Source organism: Mesoplodon bidens (assembly GCF_964165515.1).
Source record: "Mesoplodon bidens genome assembly, chromosome: 1".
NCBI classification, from domain to species: Eukaryota; Metazoa; Chordata; class Mammalia; order Artiodactyla; family Ziphiidae; genus Mesoplodon; species Mesoplodon bidens.
This window is the reverse complement of record NC_138176.1, coordinates 131012421-131033466: the sequence shown is the minus strand read 5'-3', so window position 1 is coordinate 131033466 and position 21046 is coordinate 131012421. Positions and strand designations below refer to the sequence as shown.

Below are 21046 nucleotides of genomic sequence, written 5' to 3'. Positions count from 1 at the left end.
AAAAAGCCTGCTAAATTGCATTCACTTGGACAGATGTAAAACATAACTAGAGAAAGCCTTCTAATTACGGAAAGCTAGATATTATTCACACTTTATTATAGAGTGATAGTTGATTTTTTAAAAAATAATAACAACTGGTCTCTTTTTCTTGGATGTTCATGTGAGGGAAAAAAACCAATACGAAACTTTGGCCAAATAAGTGTACAAACAAGAAGAATGAAGAAACTTTGAAAACTGCATTAATGGTTATTATTAAACTGTTTGTTTAAAGTGAAATACTTTCTTCTCAAACCAAGTGGCCTCTGTCATTCAACCTAATTCTATTTTCTTAATTGGGCATTTACTGATAAACAGATATGTTGAAAGCATACTTCAAATTAAACCAAGAGAAAGAGAATAACTCCATCATACCTCATCAGCAGTACTAGAAAAATAACTTAAAATTTGACATTTTCATAAAGCAGCCTTATGGGTGTATGTATGTATGGTGTGTCTGTGTGATTTGTAATCCTTGTATATATTGAAAAAGCAAGCATAAATAAATGTAATAATTGCAATAAGGTATATGTATATAGTCATCATTTGTAAATATCAGTATGTCACTTTAGAACTTTAATAATTAAGTTCAAATTTTAGTTTTTAAATAATAAACTTGGCAAAATGCCTTCTGAAATCATTATCAATTCTGTAAACAAGGTAATTAAAAAAAAAAAAACTTCCTCAAATATTAGGAACAGAATTCTGTTTAAACAATAGGGAAATGTATCAGCCATAGTCAACAATAACAAGGATCTTGGAAATACCAGGGGATTCCAAGTGATAAATAAATATGAAATTAGATGATCAGCAGGATATAATTAAAATTCAATTCTGTGACTCCAATATCATTGACAGGAAGATGTATCAACTGTGGAAATAATTTTGGATTTATGTATTTTTAGTGATGGATTTGTTTCTTGGAGTTGGGCAAATTTCTAGGCATTAAAATGATTCTTTCACTAAAAACAACTTACATTTTACCTTGTAATCTTGAAATGATAATTTGGAAACTTATTAAAATCTGTAAGATATCTTTGCTCCCATAAACTCTTTTAGAAATAGAGAGATTGGAAAATTAATATTAGATTAAATCAGTATATTATTTATTATTAATATTAGAAGGCTCCTCTATATTATTTATTAAAAGTTGCATACATCTTTTTTATAGCTGCATTCAAAGAATATGTATTACATTCTATGCCAGTTAAATCAAAGATCTGAAAATCTCTTTACAAATGTCAGCATTTTCTTTTTATCACATCTGTTTAAATATACTTATAAAGTGATATGGTTTGATTGAAGTGTGAAAAATAATGCAGTTTATCCCTTCATTCTTTTTTGGTATGAATCACAGAAAGCTAATTATGAGTGTAATCATCCTTTCTGCTCTCCCCTTCAACAACTTATTGATTCAAGTAAATGTCTGTTTGTAATAATACATTTTCGAATGCTTCCTCTACTAAGAGTTTGAGCAAGATTTAATGAAATAATTCATTTTGAATAACATTGAGCATTATAAGATTTTAAACTTGTGTTTTAGTAATTTTATGAACACTCTCATTAAAATCATTTTAGATACTCCCAACTTTCTTGGGTAAACCAGAGACAGACATGCTGTTCAAACCTCAGTTGGTGAAGCTGTGTTGTTTTCTTTCATAGTGTCATATTTTGTTTTGTTTTGTTTTTCCATCATAGTCTTCATGATTATTTTGGGATTACTTAATCATTTGTATATTTAATTGTTTCTAATGTTTATCCCCTGCCTCCCTTTATGTTGTAAATTCCATAAGGTCATGAATCAATGTTTTATTGACCATTGAATACCCACAGCCTGGAACAGTTGTTGGACACCTCCTTTAATGATCTATTTTTATTTGTTGAATGAATAGATGAAGCTAATCATTGAATGACATTTATTATTCAGGCATGTCAGAATATGTATTTCTCAACCATCATTTTGAAAACTGGTTTTTATTTCATAACTTTTTAAAAAATTATTTGAGGAAAAATCAGGGTAGATGTTTAGAACTTTGATTTTAATCTATTTCAAGAAACTTGCTATGTGATCCTGAAAATGTATTATATAAAAACTTTCCATTAAATATTTTTGCAGATGGGAAAATTTTACTAACCTCAGTGGTATATTTTGTAGTTGAGCTGAACAAATAAAATAGAATGCTGGACATGCCCTATGTCATTTCACGACAGTTTTCCCATGTATACAAATAATCCTGGGTATAGCCTTTATCACCTGTTTCCTGTGATTTTTTTAAATGTGGTTTTTGAAGTCAATTCATAAGTCTTTTGGAATTTAAGTGTGTGAGGTGCTTTTCTGCCTTTCAGAATATTTTTGTTGTTTTTATTGTTGTTAGAGAGAAGAGAAAAATCTGTTTATTCAGAATCCTTCTGGTGGCTTTGCCTCAAAGTTGGGGAAAGGTGAGAGTTCACTTCTGACCCAGCCCAACATATTTCACTTTCACTCAAAATATCTTCACTAGTGTCCAGAATTATCCAGTGTGTGCTCAGGTTTTTTGTTTGTTTTGCCTAGGGTTTATGGTTTCATTTTGGCTAACTTTTTTCACATTCCTTTTTTTTGGCTGCGTTGGGTCTTCGTTGCGAGCGGGCTTTCTCTAGTTGCGGTGAGCAGGGGCTACTCTTCGTTGCAATTGCTGAGGCTTCTCTTTTTGCGGAGCAAAGGCTCTAGGCATGTGGACTTCAGTAGTCGTGGCTCGTGGGCTCTAGAGCACAGGATCAGTAGTTGTGGCGCACGGGCTTAGTTGCTCCGCGGCATGTGGGATCTTCCCGGACCAGGGATTGAGCCCATGTCCCCTGCATTGGTAGGTGGATTCTTAACCACTAGGCCACCAGGGAAGTTCCTTTTTTCACATCCTGACTGTTTATTTTTCCTACGTTGTAGGAAAAATTGTCATCAGTATTTATGAAAAGAAAAACTATCTGGCTACTCTTCCTATCCTACAGTTTACATATTTAGCAAGTATCTGGACTTTCCTAGGCTGAGAAATTTGGTTGGTTAATACATTCCTCATTTACCGATATCACCAAATAGAGATTCACTGTATTTAAAGCCAGGATTTACATTCAGTATTTAGTGTTTAGTTAACTTCTTAATGAAAATATATTTGTTTTAAAACATTGCTAATAAAAGTTTTCACTGGGAGTAAAAAAAAGAATAAGCATTTCATTTTGCAAGCAGCATTGTCAATCTGCAAACTTACTCCTAACAAATACATTCTAGTGGAATGAATTTTAACTTTTAGCTTCTGCAACCAGGTAGTAGGAAACTTTGGCTAGAAACCGTACCAATGTGGAGATGTGGATTTGGTCAGGGTCTTTATGATTAGATTTATTGTTCTAATCTCAGGTGCATTACACAGACACTAATGTTCAGCACTGACTCTGCGAGTTTATATATGTGAAAGCTGTTGTAAAGCTTGTGGCTAAAGGATTTATAAACCCTGTTGTATATGTTTTTCAATATTGAAGATTACCAAAGAGGTTATTACAAGGTCTTTTCTGCAGAAGATTTACCCTGCTGAATTAGAAAATGTCTTAGCATTGCTTTACTTAAGGATAAAACAAACAAACAAAAACTTTTAAGCCACTGAAAGCTCTTTATCCTTCCAAGGAATATAATGTGTTTGGGGGGAGAGAGGAAGGGACGAATGTAAGTAGGTGCTGCTTGTGTATTTCTGAATGGCATTTGCAGTGCAGTAGAGAGTTCATTCACTGTTCAGGAATTCCTTCCCTTCAAAATTAAATGTCATTTAGTCTTAACCTGAGGCATCACTGTTTATTCAAAACTTATATATATATATGCTTCTCTAAATTTAATGTATATTTCTTGTTAAAATCTATATGACTAGAGATTTTCTCTGTTATATGACAAGAATAACATAAACTTTAAATTTTGCGATTTGCAATAAAGGAAATCATATATTTATATACTTCAGTAAAAGTATAATGACTACATTTGAGAATTAATGTCACATTTTAAAAGTAAAGTAGTGATTTTCCATCTCACTGCAATAGATTTTCACACAAAGGAAATTTTCATATTAGTGTTTGTGATACAATATTAAAATGTATTAAAATGTTAGGAAATAAATCTTAAAATTCTTAAAATAATAATATTATGCTGTTATGTTTTGTATTATTAAAAAAAGGCCCCTGTCAGACACAGTAAATGGAATATTTAACTTGCATTTCATATTTGGAAATGAGGCTTCATTTCACCAAAGGAATGGCAATCCCTTAACTTTATATTATTGATAACTAGTGTGATATCCTCACATTGCCTTATGTATTTCCTGACAGAACTCCCCTTCCTTTGTTCTTTCTGTTTGTGTGACACACAAGGAGAGTCATTGCATCTTTTCTCTCACTTGTATGACTTTCTAGTTCATGCCCCACATTCTTAGCATTTTGGGCTAAACCATATTTTCCTGGTGTACAGTAAATGGGGATGATAATATTGACAAGCTTTTATAGTTTGGAGTTTGAAATACAATGATACTTTTTTTTAAATTAATTTTTATTTGAGTATAGTTGCTTTGAAATGTTGTGTTAGTTTCTACTGTACAGCAAAATGAATCAGCTATACATACACATATGTTCCCTCTTTTTGGATTTCCTTCCCATTTAGGTCACCACAGTACATTGAGTAGAGTTCCCTGTGCTACACAGTATGTTCTCATTAACAATGATACTTTTAAAAAAATAAAATGATACTTTTAAAATTAAGACACCCAATATGTATTAACAATTACCATCATCATATCGCCTTTTGTCTCATCAATTTCCAGACTCTGTTATCTTTCACCTAATCTGTTTGAATAATTATTGGTTAGTGCTTTTTAAGATTAATTTCATTAATATTATTATTACGTTATTCTTTTATGCTGTAATCTTCCACTACCCTATATTTGGACTATATTCTGAATCTAATTTGAAGCCTTTTTCTGATTTGACTGCTGTTTAGTTCTGTCTGCCATCTACTCCCAAATCTCTTCTGAATATAACTTCTTTTCCCCATACTTATTGAGTTATAATTGACATAGAATATTGTGTTTGTTTAAGGTGTACAACGTGTTGATTTGATACCCATGTATGTTGTGAAATGATTACCACATTAGAAGTAATTCACACCTTCATCACCTCACATAATTGCCATTTATTTTTTTGCAATGGGAACATTTAAGGTCTACCCTCTTAGTAACTTTCAAGTATATAATACAGTTTTGTTAACTATAATCACCATGCTGTACATTAGATGTTCAGAATTTATCCATATTACAACTACTGGAAATTTAAACCCTTTGACCAACATCTCCCCATTTCCCTTAACCTCCAACCCCCAGAAACCACTATTTTTTTCTCTGTTTCTATTAGTTTGGCTATTTTAGATTCCATATATAAGTGGTATCTTACAGTATTTGTCTTTCTCTGGTCTGACTTACCTTACTTAGCATAATTTCCTGAAAGTTCATCATTGTTTGTTACAGATGGCAGGATTTCCTTCTTTCACATGACTGAATAATATTCCATTGTATATGTATACCACATCTGCTCTATCCATTTATCCATCGATGGATACTTAGGTTGTTTCCATATCTTGGCTATTGAGAGTAGTGCTGTAATGAACAAGGGGGTACAGATATCTCTTTGAGATCCTCACTCAAAATGCTGAATATAGCTCTCTTTGCTCAGAATTTCTGCCTGGAATATTTTGTTATCTTTTGTCCTATATTCATATATTATTTCATCTTTAAAGAACGTCTAAAGTTTGCTTCCTTCAAGAAATCTGTCTTAAGAAACTAAACAAATTTATCGCTTCATTACTTTGTAATCTGTTTCACATTTTCATTGTACTTTATGATGGTTAAACCTTATATAGGTTGTGCACTCTCTCTACAACTCTAAGATTCTAGAGTGAAATGGAGACACTTAGGAAGATTCTCAGTACTTTTGCTCTGGATCATCTGTCAATCTGCTCTCCCCTGCTGTGAACTTTCACCCATCTGATCTTGTTGATATTATTCTATAATTTTTTGGTTTTAGTAATCATGGATACTATCTTTTGGCTTTGGGGATTTTGCTACACTCACATTATTAGGGTTCTCTAGATTGTTTTCCAGTTATATTCATGGGATGAAATTTCTAAACTGTCAACTTTCACATATCACAGTTATCTATATTATCTATATCTATCTATCTATCTATCTAGATCAATATGAAGAGATTTATTATGAGGAATTGACTCACAATTGTGAAGACTGAGAAGTCCCATGATTTGCTGTTTGCAAGCTGGCAGCCCAGGAAAACCAGTGATGTAGTTCCAACCCGTACTCAAAAACCTGAAAGTCAGAGGGCCACTGGTGTAGGCTCTGGCCTATGACTGAAGGCCTGAGAGCAAGGAACACCAATGTTAGAGGGCAGAAGATAGTTATCCCAGCTCAAGCAGAGAGAAAATTTACACTTCCTCTGCCTTCTTGTTGTATTCAGGCCCTCGCCGGACCACCTTAAATTGGTGAGGGTGATCTCTGTTAGTCTACAGAATCAAATGCTAATCTTTGTTAATCTTTTCCAGAGATGCCATCAGAGAGATGCTCAAAAATAATGGTTTAGCAGCTACCTGGGCATCCCTTAGCCCAGTCACAATGACACATAAAATTAACCATCGCACACGAATGTTTATCATTTTCTTGATTTCTTATGATACCTCTGAAGCTCCTTCTGCCAGACTTTTGGAATCCCAATCTGTATAGGACCACTCCTAGGCCTGAGATGATCACCAATGCGGATGGAGGATTTAAACAATATCTATGTCTTTTGTTTAATTAACTCCCAGCAGCCACATTGTAACTGATAAATATACATTTAGAGTTAAATTGGCATATCTTTTAAAATTTCTTTTGAATTGTATAATTCTTTTTACTGGATTCTTGTTTATCTTGAAATTATAATTTTACTCTTAAGAACACTTTGAACAGCCAGTTTGGTGTTTCTGACATTTAGGAAAAGGCTGTGATAATAGTGATATGTGAAGTTTGACTCAGTTTTAGAAATTTTGTCCCTCATGAATATAATTGGAAGACAATGTAGGATATAATTTTATTAAATGTTGAAAACTTATAATAAGTAGATATGAGTTCATTTATTCAAACACTTGCTACATTTTTTAGGCAACCTCCATGTGGATAATGTCACTTAAAGGTCACCATTTCATATATATATCCTCAAAAGGAATGATTAATGTAACCCTCATGCTGAAGCTCCATAAGTCAGAAGGATAGCTTTACAGTAATTGTTTTATGATATTCCTCTCATTAGGACATTTTTTTTCCTGTAACTTCAGAAATTCTAAATTTCATGCTTTTCTTTTTGACCTCAGAACATAATTGCCTTTGGTTATTTCTTTATGGTGTCAATTTTAATTGTCACTGTGTTACACTTAATTAAATACTAAAGTATTTAAATTATATGTATTCTTTGTTGAAATAGACTTTTGAAATTCAGTATATTAGATGCTTACTTGTAGTAGGTGTACTTTTATAGAAAGTAGATGATAGTTTGATATTTCACTGGCTTTCCAATGTTATTTTTGCTGCCAAACATTTCAGACTAGATTTTCAGAGCACATTTTTTAAAATTTGGATAAGTGTGTTGGCATGTAAAACAGCACAGAGAAAATACGTATATTTAAGAAAATTATGTCATAGGTTCTGCTGAAACTTAAAATTGGGAATATTTGCTTTTTGGCAGCATTTAAGTAATGAAGAATTTTTAAAAGGCATTGCCAATAATTTATTATAGGCAGTAACCCACTTCCAGATATGTAAGTGTATTTCTCTATAATTAAGAAACGCCTTTAAAATCATTAGCCTTGACCTACAAATAGTTTAATTTACTTCTTTCTCATAAGAAACCAGATCTATTTTCTTTTTATTTTAAAGTTTTCAAAAGAACCTTTTTTTCCCCCTTCTTATGATCATTGGAATACAGGGTGGTAAAAAAAAAAAGCTTAACACCGATTAGTAATCTGTTTTTAGTGCTGAAACTGGATTATTTATGTATTATATATAATGCATAATATAAAATATGTGTATAATAAATTATATATATATATATATATATATATATATATATATATATATATATATATATATATATGGAATGTTATATTTTTTAAATCAATGGGCCGAACTATGTTTAAGCAAAGGGATGGTAATATTAGACTGTGTGGGTCATTCATAGTATTTTTCTTTTATTGATTTGGTAATTCTTCCATATCGTCCAACAGTTTCAATGTCCACTCTTTAAACATTCCTTCAGAATTGATTCTGCACTGTATTAGTAATATATAGCCCAAAACTTAGTGGCTTAAAACAGTAAACGTTTATTATCTTCTGTGGTTTCTTTAGGTTAGGAATCTGGGAATAGTTTAATTTGCTGGTTCTGGCTCCAGGTTTCTCATAGTGTTGTAGTTACCCAAAGGAAGTGTTTCTTGTGGCTGGAGGGTCAGACTCCAAGATGCCCCAGTTTCCAGCCTTGCAAGTTCATTCTGGCTGTCAGCATAGTGTTCAGTTCCTTTTCTGGACCTCTCCTTGGGGCTGCTTGAATGTGCTCAAGATTTGGTGACCAGCTTTGTACAAAGTGAGTGATTCAAGAGAGGTTAAAGCTGCAATGTCTTGTTAATGAACTACTCTTGGAAATCACACACTTTCTACCAGGCTGTGCCCAATAGAAGTGTCACTAAGTAGAGCCCACATTCAAGAGGAAAGGGGAAAAAATGGAGAAGTAGCAAGGGATTATGAACATATTCTAAAACTGCCACGTGGACATGTTTAATATAATCTTTCTCCCTCCATGGGTTATCTTATCTACTGCTCTGGTTTGAGTACTACCTTACAATTCTCAAATTTATAAAGATCTCTCTTCTAAATCACTGACGTGTATTCAACTTCTTACTAGATTTTGTTCATGGTACTACAATCTAATCACTTGCTTATGCCAGAAACCTGGTAGTCATCCTTGTGCACTCACTTTTACCCTTCATGTTCAACCAATCATCAAATCATGTGATTTTTTTTGTCCCTAAACATAGGTCAAATATGTTCTCTGTCATTACCCATTTAAAGCAACTGTTTTATCTTTACTGCTGCAAAATAGCCTTTTAATTTGCATTTTATTATCTATGCTTAAATTTTTTTCTTAGTAAATTTAATTTTATTTAATACATGGGATTTGAGGTAAACAAAGTATAAAAGTAAGGAAATGAAAAATAAATAAAAATATAAGCTGTATTGCTAATAGTTTTTAATATCACAACAAACACACACATAGGGCAGGCTGAAGATTTTAGTTTCTGCCTAATGGAGAATAGACTGCACCATTTATTTTTGAGTGGATCATTGAATATGTAGAACAATCCATGGAAAACCAGATTTGAACAGTGCATTGAAGGCTTGGCCCAGGGAGAGATATATATAAGTGCTTGATTCATCTGTCCTAAAACTAAGTAGTAGTGGCAGGCATATTGTCCATTTAGTGAAAATCTAAATGAAAATCTTCCTTAAATAGATACACAGTGTTTTTCTCTATGTTATATATATGTCCAGCAACTAAGTAGTACACTCTTCGACATTTCTTCAGTGGCTACTGATACTCCACCTTCTGCATTTATTCTCCTCTACATCTATCCTCTTCAGCTACTTACTGTTATTACCATGGTTTTAGCCAATAGTCTACTCATACATTCTAGACTCATGAACCCAAATGAAAATTAAACATTCCTGAGTATTATCCTGACACCTTAAATTCAACATGTTTAAAAACTTAATTAATTATACTGGGTTAATGCCCTCAACCAAATAACTGGCTGCTTACCTCTTAATCTGTGTTTAGTCTTTTACTTATTGATACCCTTTGTCCTAAAATCCTATGTCTCAAGTAGCACTCCCTTCTTTGAATGCTACCCTGTAAAGCCCTAGTGTTATCCTAGCAAATCCCTGACCCCTGTCCTTGAGTCCAGGAGGAATCAATTGACTCTTTGGTCATCAGCTTTTAGCACCCTTCTCCCGCCCTCACCCCATCTTTACACTGGTATCTTTACTTATCATAACCCACATTCACCAAGAATTTAAAGCATTTTGAGTCAAAAGTCACCAAGCAGGATTGCAGTAGGAAAGCCCAAGAAAAGAGTAACAAAATACAAGAAATGTTAACACCAGATTGGCTGAGGTCTCAGAAAAGGAAGAATAAGAGTGATTTGTGCAGAAACAAGTGAGCAAGAACCGGGAGCTAATTCTCCTGTTGTTTAATCCTTGGTCAGGAGCACTTTTAATTAGGGATGTGTTCGACATGGAACTTGGGCAATTCCTGAGGTTCTGGATGTCCTTAGCAGAGAAGCTTAGTTTCATTTGTGTCCTCGTAGTCCCGTGGTCAGTGGGTAGTTCCAAAGTGCAGCATCTTAACAGAAGTCTACCAGATTTCACATCTGAAGCTTTTCCAATTTATTCAGCCTATGTCTATTACACACCTAATAGGTGACACTCTGTTCTTTGTTACCACAAATTAACTCATGGTATGAAAATGAGAAGGACTTCAAGAATATGCCATCTTTTCCCTGTATTATTTTTCCATAGCCACTTCACAATTCCCAGTGCAATATTATCCTGATACAAAATACAATAGACTGTTTCACTGGCTAACTTGCCTTGAATTGTTGACATTTTCCGTGTCTTAGTTGTTTTCTCTAGTAACTAAAGTCTCTCCATTGTTAGCATGATAACTGAATGGTAAGAAAGACAAAACAACAACAAAAATCTTTTAACTTAAGCAGATTTTTCCATTGGACTTTAGTTGCTGATTAAAGCATTTAGCAATGTAATTAAAATAATTTAAGTAGCTAATTAGATATGTTACAGAATAGTTTCCAGTAATACATTCCTTTAAACAAAACATTCATTATTTAGGAATGCAATTTATCATTGAGTTACTGATACTAATGCAATTATATGTTAAATGGAAGAAAGCATCCACAAATCAACCCTGGTACCCTGTAAAAATTTCCATATCTATAACTTTTGAATAGTCCTTATAGGCTCAAAAGAGATACATGGGAAATTTGCCTTCGACATTTTAGTTGACTTTGCCACTGTCTGGTTCTAAATCATGTTTTTGACAGTTAAGACCCAGATTAAAGCTATGTCTGTGTACGCATTTTAACAAAATTGACTGATGAGTTTAATCAACCAAATTGTCCACTTAGTCAGACAATGCTTTGACTTTATTATTTGCTTATTTTTATTTCTTTGTTAAATTAACTTTTTTTTTTAACAATACGACTTAATAGGTTAGGTTAACAAAATATAGCAAGATCAACTCAATGTTTGGAAGCAGTTTCAGTGTGATTTTTAAAAAATGGCTATACCAAAGTTAAGAAAAAAATTGTCTCAGCAAATCCTCAAAAGTTTACTGTAAAACATTCTGAAAAATTCTGATTTCAAGAACATTTTATAAAAAAAGTAAGCAAAAACTATCTGTTATTCTATTTAAACTGATTGAAATTGTGAAACTGGATTCCCAAATTGGAACATTTTTATTGTTCAATGATTTTATTACTTAAAATGCTATATACAGTAATGAAAATACCTTTTTCCATTAAAATAGAATCTGACTATTAAAAAAGACTTCATGTTTAAACAGCCATCTAATTTCTAAATGATAGATAAATAGATATATTTTAGGAACCATAGAAACACACATTTCAGAAATTCAGTGTCTATTGTGAGACTACCCTGTCAAAATGTTGACTCAAGACAAACTTTTTTTTTTTAACAACTTTATTGGAGTATAATTGCTTCACAATGGTGTATTAGTTTCTGCTTTATAACACAGTGAATCAGTAATACATATACATCTGTTCCCATATCCCTTCCCTCTTGCGTCTCACTCCATCTCACCCTCCCTATTCCACCCCAAGAACAAACTTTAAAAACATTGCTACCAGGCTTTCCTGGTGGCACAGTGGTTAAGAATCTACCTGCCAATGCAGGGGACATGGGTTCGAGCCCTGGTCCGAGAAGATCCCACATGCCGCGAGCAACTATGCCTGTGCACCACAACGAAGAGTAGTCCCCGCTCACCACAACTAGAGAAAGCCTGCTTGCAGCAACGAAGACCCAATGCAGCCAAAAATAAAATAAATTTATTAAAAAAATAATTATTACCACCAATCTTTGTGTTAACTCTCTTTGATCAGTGCTGTGGATGTGCTAGATTCAGGTGTGTGTGTTTGCATGTGTGCATCTGTCTGTCTGTGTTTGAGGGGGATTGAGGACAAAACAAGAAAGATGTTGAATGACAACCAGAATGGAATTAACTGTGCAGTGCAGCTTGAGTGACCTATTTGGAAGTTATGCGTGGGGTCTTTGGTCCATGTATAGTTTTTCCAAAATGGTATAGAAATGGGGTAAAAACTAATGTCATTTTCTATTTTGAAATAATAGGTATGGTTTCATAAACCAAATCAATATTTTCTGTAGAGTTTCAAGTGAAGATATTTATAGTAATAAAATCTTTTTCCCTATTTACACTCTTTTTACATTTCCTTGCTTCCCTCCTCCCTTCTTTGCTTTCCACATTTCATGCTTATTGAAAAAGCCATAAGAAAAGGTGAATGTATTTATTTAAATACATTTTTATGTATGTGTCAACATTAGTGAGTTAATCAACTATCAATGCAAATTTATAGTATCATGTATTTATCTCTATAATTAATTCTCATGTGAAAATCAACTTACTAACTGGTTGGTAAAGAATTTAAGAGTTTCCATTATGTGCTTTTAAAAGAAGACTTGTTGAGTTTTTACAATTAAACATTTGACTATCTTCCAATAATGTACTGATTATATTCACAAACTTGGATTGTGAAACTGTTAAATCTGACGTGAAAAATAGACAGTTTGCTGTATAAAAATGAAATATATATGTTCAGCAAACATATGAAACCAAACAACAAACTAGAAAAACATATTTACCAGAAGTATAAAGGACAACTTTTCAATTTTCTTCTATCCAAAGAACTTTTACAATAACAATGTATAATAAAAAAAAAGATGAAGGGCCAAGAAACATGGAAATATATTTCATTGTATAAATGAAGTGATGAAAATTCAAATAAGGATGTTATATCATTCTTTGTCTATCACATTGGCAAAATATAAAGGAATTGGTAATGTGTAGTTTGGAAGAGGAAAGTACTGCTGGTGGAAGTGTACATTTGTATTAAGCTTTTTGGACATCTAGTTGTTGATATTTGCCAAATTTGAAATATATATTATGCCTTCATCAATTTCATTTATTAACATATACTGTAAAATATATTTGGATAGTTATATTTTTTCTAAACTATTATAGCCAAGGTACACAGGTAGGTTTATGCTTCTTGCAGTATTATGACACAAAAACACTGAGACATTTCTTTTTTTTTTTTTTTTGGAATTTTATTTAATTTATTTATTTATTTTTTATTTTTTTTATTTTTATTTTTTTGCGGTACACGGGCCTCTCACTGTTGTGGCCTCTCCCCTTGCGGAGCACAGGCTCCGGACGCGCAGGCTCAGCGACCATGGCTCACGGGCCCAGCCGCTCCGTGGCATGTGGGATCTTCCCGGACCGGGGCACGAACCCGCGTCCCCTGCATCGGCAGGCGGACTCTCAACCACAGCGCCACCAGCGAAGCCCTAATTTATTTTTTTATACGCAGGTTCTTTGTAGTCAACCATTTTATACACATTAGTGTATACATGTCAATCATTTCTAAGTGCCCATTAACATAAGACCAATTAAATAATGTTTTGTATGTATATGTAATATAGCCATTAAAAATGAGGGATACAATATAGGAATGAAAAGATTTCCACCATATATTGTTAAATTAATAAGTAAAATAAATCAAGATATGAAACAATGTGTGTAGTGTGATACTACCCAATTAAAAGTTACTTAAGTAAAATTAAAAGAGGGATGGGAAGAAATATACAATGTTTTTTTTTTTTTTTCTGTAGATAGTTTTAATAGAAAAGTCACCACATTGTTAACTGCTTACCTCTTGACATTGGGGGAAATGTGTGGGAAGGGAGCTGAAGGAAAATTTAATTTGTCTCCTTACAAATCTATTTTCTTAAAGAACATTCACTATTTCTATAATTAACTCAAAAAATATACTGATTATCTTATTACCTGAAACAATGAAACTGTTTCAAAATTGAAATAGATTATTTAAATATGTATATATAAACTCAAGAACAGTACGTTTTTTGTTTTTGTTCATGGTTTCTATTAAAAAACAAAACAGATACACACAGTATTCCTGAGGTTAATCTGAGAATCTTGTTTTAAAAACTGCATGATATTTCTGTATAGTCTTTACCTCACATACCAGCCAGTGTTTTAGAAAATCCAGAGTGCTTTGTTCCATTTATAAGAAAAATACCTGTGAGATAAGGTTTCTAAGAAATAATTGTTATAGCTAGATTTTTAAAAATTCTGCCAAGTTACTGAAGTGAGAGATAGTCTACTTTTAGTTAAAATTATGAATTGCAACTGCTTTATTCCTTTATATTAGTATATCAGAAATGGGTACTTTTCCTTTCTATGTAACAAAGATGACTTATTTTTCTTCCTCCTCCTGGTAGCCTTCAGCCGTGCCCCAATTCCGATGGCTGTGGTCCGCAGAGAGCTCTCCTGTGAGAGCTACCCAATAGAGCTCCGCTGTCCAGGAACAGATGTCATCATGATTGAAAGTGCCAACTATGGGAGGACTGATGACAAAATTTGTGACTCTGACCCTGCTCAGATGGAGAATATACGATGCTATCTGCCTGATGCCTATAAGATTATGTCTCAAAGGTATGATATTTCTAATATTCTTTGTGCATTTAATATAAACTCTCAACATGCATCTGTGTGACATATTGAGCACAGGTACACATAAAATTGTGTACTTTAGGATACTTTGAACTACTTTTTCAATATCAAACTATTCCCCATATCACTAAAATGCTAGTGCTAGAAATTGCAAATGGCATTTGGAAAATATTACAATGTATTAGATTATTTATTGTTTCATGTGTTCTATTCTGTGTTCTCTAGAACTGAGTTCATTAGTTGAGAAACTAAATTTATTTTTCAGTTTTCATAAACAGAATTATGTAATTTTCTCCAGAAATTACAGAAAAATTATTTTACTGCTAACAATGATTTCCATTATTGTTGGAAAAAGGGTAAAATTTAAATTCAGAGGCAATTTTATAACTATTAATCAAAATATAATAAAGACTATTGAGTAATGATTATTTGGCCTTGGAAAACAATAAAAAATATTACTTTGATATCTAGTATATAAATTAATTTATTTAATACATTTAAACTATCTGAAATATTACCATAGTAAAATAGGATAAAGTACCATAGAATATCACTGGATAAGTAAAAAAAATATTCAATTCTAAAGAGACTGGTCAATTAGAATCTATACTACAGAAAGTTAATATTAAAATTTCTTAATAAATTAGTTAAATATTAAATATATCTCAAATATTTGTTCACCTATTATGACTTCTCAGAAATCAGTGAGAGTCATTCTTTTATGATGTCTTCATACTTTCTGACTACTTGCTCACAAAGTAATTTTTAAAAACTTAATCAATATATGATTTACTTAGTAAGTTTGTTTTTCATTAGGATTTCTATTTAGGCATCTGTTTCTTTTGTTTAAGGACTTCTTAAAATATGGGGGAAATCAAACATATGTAAAAATAAGTTGAATTATAAAAGCAAAGGCAGTGGATTTTTTTTTTGTTTGTTTTTTTTTTGTTTTTTTTTTTTTTTTTTTTTTTTTTTTTGCTGTACGCGGGCCTCTCACTGCTGTGGCCTCTCCCGTTGCGGAGCACAGGCTCCGGACACACAGGCTCCGCGGCCATGGCTCGCGGGCCCAGCCGCTCCGCGGCATGTGGGATCTTCCGGGATAGGGGCACGAACCCGTGTCCCCTGCATCGGCAGGCGGACTCTCAACCACTGCGCCACCAGGGAAGCCCCAAGGCAGTGGATTTTAAGGATTATCTTTCTTGTACTTAAGAAAGCCTGCCTTATTTTTAACCTTCTTGATACTTAAAATTCTGATATCTACATTGATAGTCAATATTTTTATAAATTTCTGTTGTGTAAATTATTCAAAGAAATTACCACATGGCAGGATTTTAATGATCAGAGCATCTGAGGTGTACTTGAAGGATAGTGGTCTCTGGGAAAACCTGAGAGCTTTTATTTGTCTATTTCTAAAATGCTGGCTCATGCTAAGGTGAGTGTTAATGAGAAATAAGATTTTAAAATTAGCGATTCCATTTGATATAAGTTTGGTTGCATTTAGTTCTTCTTGTTGTCTCTTGTTGTTATATATTGACATACCTCCAACTATGGCTAAATTCTCTGACATTATACTTAAAAGAAATCTAATCATTTCATTGCCTGTAGGTGTTATAATCATCTTTCAGGAGTGGTTATTCCATAAGTAGTATGGGATGGGCACCATGACTAAATTGTTAGTTTATTTGTTTCAGTCAGAAAACCAAACACAGGATTCTTCAGAATCCATTCGAGAAGTGGGTTGAGGAGGATTTTCTGTGATTAGGTTTTCATTTAAAATGTAGCAGAAGCATTAACTTCACTAGCTTTTTGATCTCTATATGATTTTCACCAAAATTGTCTTAATCCTTTCATTGATATTATTAATGGCTCCCAAAATAAGCCCTTAATCTTATAATTATTGCAAAAAATAGTTACAATGGATCCTCTGGAGCTACTGAATTATATGGGATGCATCTGTAAAGTGACAAATCTGTAGAGTAAAATTGCTTTAAGCACCCTGAGTAAACCATTTGTAGGAGCCTTCCTGGGAGGTTCTCAACTAAGAATTGTCAGTTAAAATAGCTGTGGTTGATTCTCCATGGAGGCAAGTTTCTTGCTTGTATTTAGACCATTAAATGTACTACATTTACACTTGTCCAAAATAAATGGAGAGAAGAAATCTGGTCCCATTTTGTAAGCTACCAAGATATGGGATGATCACGTCCACTTAAGCTGCTTTATAATGAACTCTCACTGTCACACCAATGATAGCATGTTAAATAATGTTCATAATTACTAATTATGATATGGGCACATCATATTAATTATGATGTCAACAGTTTAAATAATGTGTTTGAATTAAAATAATGGTAGAAAAAATATTTTCCAAAAGGTGTTTTAGATTATTGTGTTGTCTTTCATTTAAACTTCTAGAAAGACATTATATCAGCCTAAAAGTTTTAAGCATGTCTCTACATGGGAAGATTATCACTAAACTCAAAAAATTATTTGTGTGTCTTTGCATAACCTTGTTAAAAACGCTTCCTAGCTTACTTCAGCCTCATAAATTAGACATAAGTCACAGGCAAGGACAGACGTGAAATGTTAGTCATGCAGATGTTTGAATATACGTTGAATGAATAGATAAATAAAACTACACTAACATGTTAGTTAGGTGTGAAAAATTGGGGACTTGAATCAAAAAGGTTATGACATGTGATTTCCACATTTTTTCCCCAGTAGAACTATGCAATCTGATATCTGCTCTAGAGAAGCCAGTTTCCTCACTGCCTTTCAGATTGAGCCTAGTGTTCTCAAATCTAAGTGTGTTCTCATGCCATTCTGTCCCCGATTTCTCTGAGTGTTCTGTGCTTTACTTTTTTCATTATACTACCAGAAGACTTTTTCATTATACTACTAGAATACATTTATTTATCCTTCTCAGAACTTCTGAGGCCACTCACCTGTTATCATCTACATCCATCATTTTTGCATCCAAACAATAAATGTGTAGTATCATATTTTAGACAGTTTTCTGGTGTAAAGTAAATTGGAGGCTTCTAGAGGGCAGACTTTCTGTTTATCTTACCTAAAACTAACTTTTAATATGTAATAATCAAATATATGTATATATATATATATATTTCAAATCAAATATATGTATAAATATAGAAATACACCGTCCAATTTTGTCATGCCATTTAAAAACTTTCTTAACTTTATTTTGAGTCATTTTTGTTTCTTTTTACTTTATATTTATATACTTAAAAGTTTTAAAAGATAGTACATATAGCTTTTGAATATAAATGTGAAAATGACTGTTGGCAACTGATAACTACAGAAATTTTACATTTTAATGCAGCTGAGGTGTTTATGTTTTCTTCAGCTATTAATGGAAATACTTGAATTTTTTTCTCTTCAATCATTTTTATTGAAGTATAGTTGATAAAACTTGCATTTATTAATTCCACCAATACTTGAAAGTCCGTGATATGCCATTCACTATGACAAATACTCTGCAGTTTGGTGGTTAAATAAGTCTGACATGGTTCCTGTTTACAAAACTGTAGTTTTTTGGTGAATAAAAAACAAATAGCTATATCATTTGTTCAGTAATTTATTTTTATCTCAGTTACATTTATTGAAGAGTTCAAAACAAGAAAGCATACTCTTTTACTTAGATGATACTAGGGAGTATTCACTGAAGAGAAAGTGTTAGGCTTGTCCTTGAAGGATTGCAGTGTTAGTGGAACCGGAAGAGACGAAAGTGATATTAGATATATAAGTGGATGAACGCCAAAAAAAGATCGTGGGAAACAGCTTCTCTTCAGTAACCCTTCACCCATCCTTCTCTGTCATGGCTTCACAAGCTTATTGGTGTCTTCTGTGCACAGCTTACTCTCTCTAGGCCCTCTTCCAAACGTGCCTGAAGCCAGCCCTCCACCATCATCCACCCCTATAGACCCAGTACACCTTGACAATTCGATGATAAACTAGCTTGGATGCTATTCTCTTGTTGTTAAAACTCTGAATGGAGTCCTTCTTATAAATTGGACATAGATTCCATCTAAATGTGGGATATCATATGTAATGATATCTTTATGCCAGCTTTTTATGACAAATATTTTAAACATGTGGCATAACAGCCTTATTCTGCATAGAGTTACCCATATTTTTTTAGTTGAAAAGGAATTTTGAACAAGCATGTATGTTTGTATATGAAGTACAGTGATTTATTGAGGTATAATATATATACAGAAAATTGCACACATGATAAGTGTACAACTCAGTGAATTTTCACAAACCAAGCTTATCTAACAACAACTAAGTAAAGACAGAACATTAAGGGTACCTCAGACACCCCACCTTGTGCTTTGTACCAGCCATCCTCCCCTCAACCAAGAATTGCTACTATTGGGACTTCTATCATCTTAAATTAGTTTTGCTCATTTTGTAATTTAAATAAATAGATTCATATAGTATATTTCCTTTGGTGTCTAGCTTCTCTCATTCAGTGTATTCAGTTTTAAATATAACTTTATTGAAGCATTTTTATATATCAAATTCACCCATTTCGAGTGTACAAAGATTTTTTTTTTTTTTTAGTAAATTTACCAAGTGATACAATCATCACCATAAGTCAGTTTTAGATCATTTACATCACCACAGTGAGATTCTTCACGCCCATTGTTGTTAATCCCCATCTCCTTCTCCACCCCATGCAATGACTAGTCTATTTTCTGTCTTTGTGTCCATCCTTCATGCATTAGTTTTTTAAGCTAAAACCTGAATATTTGAAGTCAAGTTAGATTTAGTGGGTGTTTCAGCGGGGATGTTGTCAAAGAAATACTAGCAGTTATTCCTGGAGGCATGGACATAAATATGTTGCTTGCCTTTTGAATTATGTTAGAATCAAAGATCATGAATCTACACATTTAAAAAGTACCCTCTTTAGAGTTTTCTATCAAGGAGAGATGTTAAATGTATAAAGTAGGGGTAATTTTTTTCTGATTAAATGAATGATTTAAGTTTTACTTTTAATCTTCCAGCACCATTTTAGCAATATTACATTTTCACATGTCATAGTTACATCAAGAACATGCGAGAAAAAAAAAAAAAAAGAAAAGAAAAAGAGGCAGGGAGGGAGAATTGTTTCTCACCTTTCCAGAAAAGTTATGTTTCAGTTTATATCAGTATCACTTCAGGGGATTTTACAGTATACAAAAAGGCCTTTGTTTTTGTTGTGTTTAATCCTGGTGAAGTTAAGAACTCTTTCAATAGCAGAAGAAGAAGAAACGCCAGTGGCAGTTTTTGTATGTACATTGCTGAATAAATGTTCTGCAATAACTGTGTATGTAGACATGAGTTTTTCAATTTGAGTATTCTCTTTGCTTCCTTGACAGATTCATTACATCATGTCTTGTATTTCTCATATGAACTATAGCAGATCAAAAACTATCCCGCATATCAGGGACTTTTCCATTGAATCCATATTCTAATGCAGTAAAATTAACAAAAGAACAGATAGGCATAGAAACAGAAGGAGAAAAGGAGGGAAGGAAATGAAGGAAGGAAGGAAGGAAGGAAGAAAACTCCCATTCCCAAAGCCCAAATGTAGAGAATATGAAGAAACTGGAGAGTTTCTATCTGGAAGGCATTTATCTCTTCTTCTCTAATATTTTGTCCCATTTTGATTCTGAGAATACATATTTGATAATATTCTACTAAAATGCTTCCTAGTAATCTTTACTAATATTAACTTAATTTTGAATGAAATTATATGTTATGTATGTGTAGTTTGAAATTCAAAAAGTTAGTAAATGATTCAAGTATTTCAAGATAGCTTAGGATAAAAGTTAAAGGGAGTTGTGTTGGCTGTCTCTTACAGGTCTTGGGGAGTATTAACCCTTTGTGCAGCCATTTTCTAAGTACTGTTCATGGAAACGTGGACTCCCTGAGTCCTTTCTTGGGATTCCACAGGGTCCAAACTATTTTCATAAAAATTCTGACATAAAGTTTGCCATTTTCATTGTATTTGACATAGGCACTGATGGTGCAAAAGCAGTGGTAGGTAACT

The 21046-nt window shown here is 32.9% G+C and overlaps 1 protein-coding gene across 22 annotated transcripts in view; it reads left to right on the top strand.

Moving 5' to 3' along the window:
• ADGRL3 (adhesion G protein-coupled receptor L3) overlaps positions 1–21046 on the top strand; it is a 581523-nt gene that overhangs the window by 74663 nt on the left and 485814 nt on the right. For all 22 annotated transcript variants that reach the window (XM_081254129.1, XM_081254127.1, XM_081254128.1 and 19 more), the window contains one exon: positions 14760–14973. In XM_081254129.1, coding sequence (XP_081110255.1) covers positions 14760–14973 — 214 coding nt within the window. The remainder of the gene's footprint in view (positions 1–14759; positions 14974–21046) is intronic.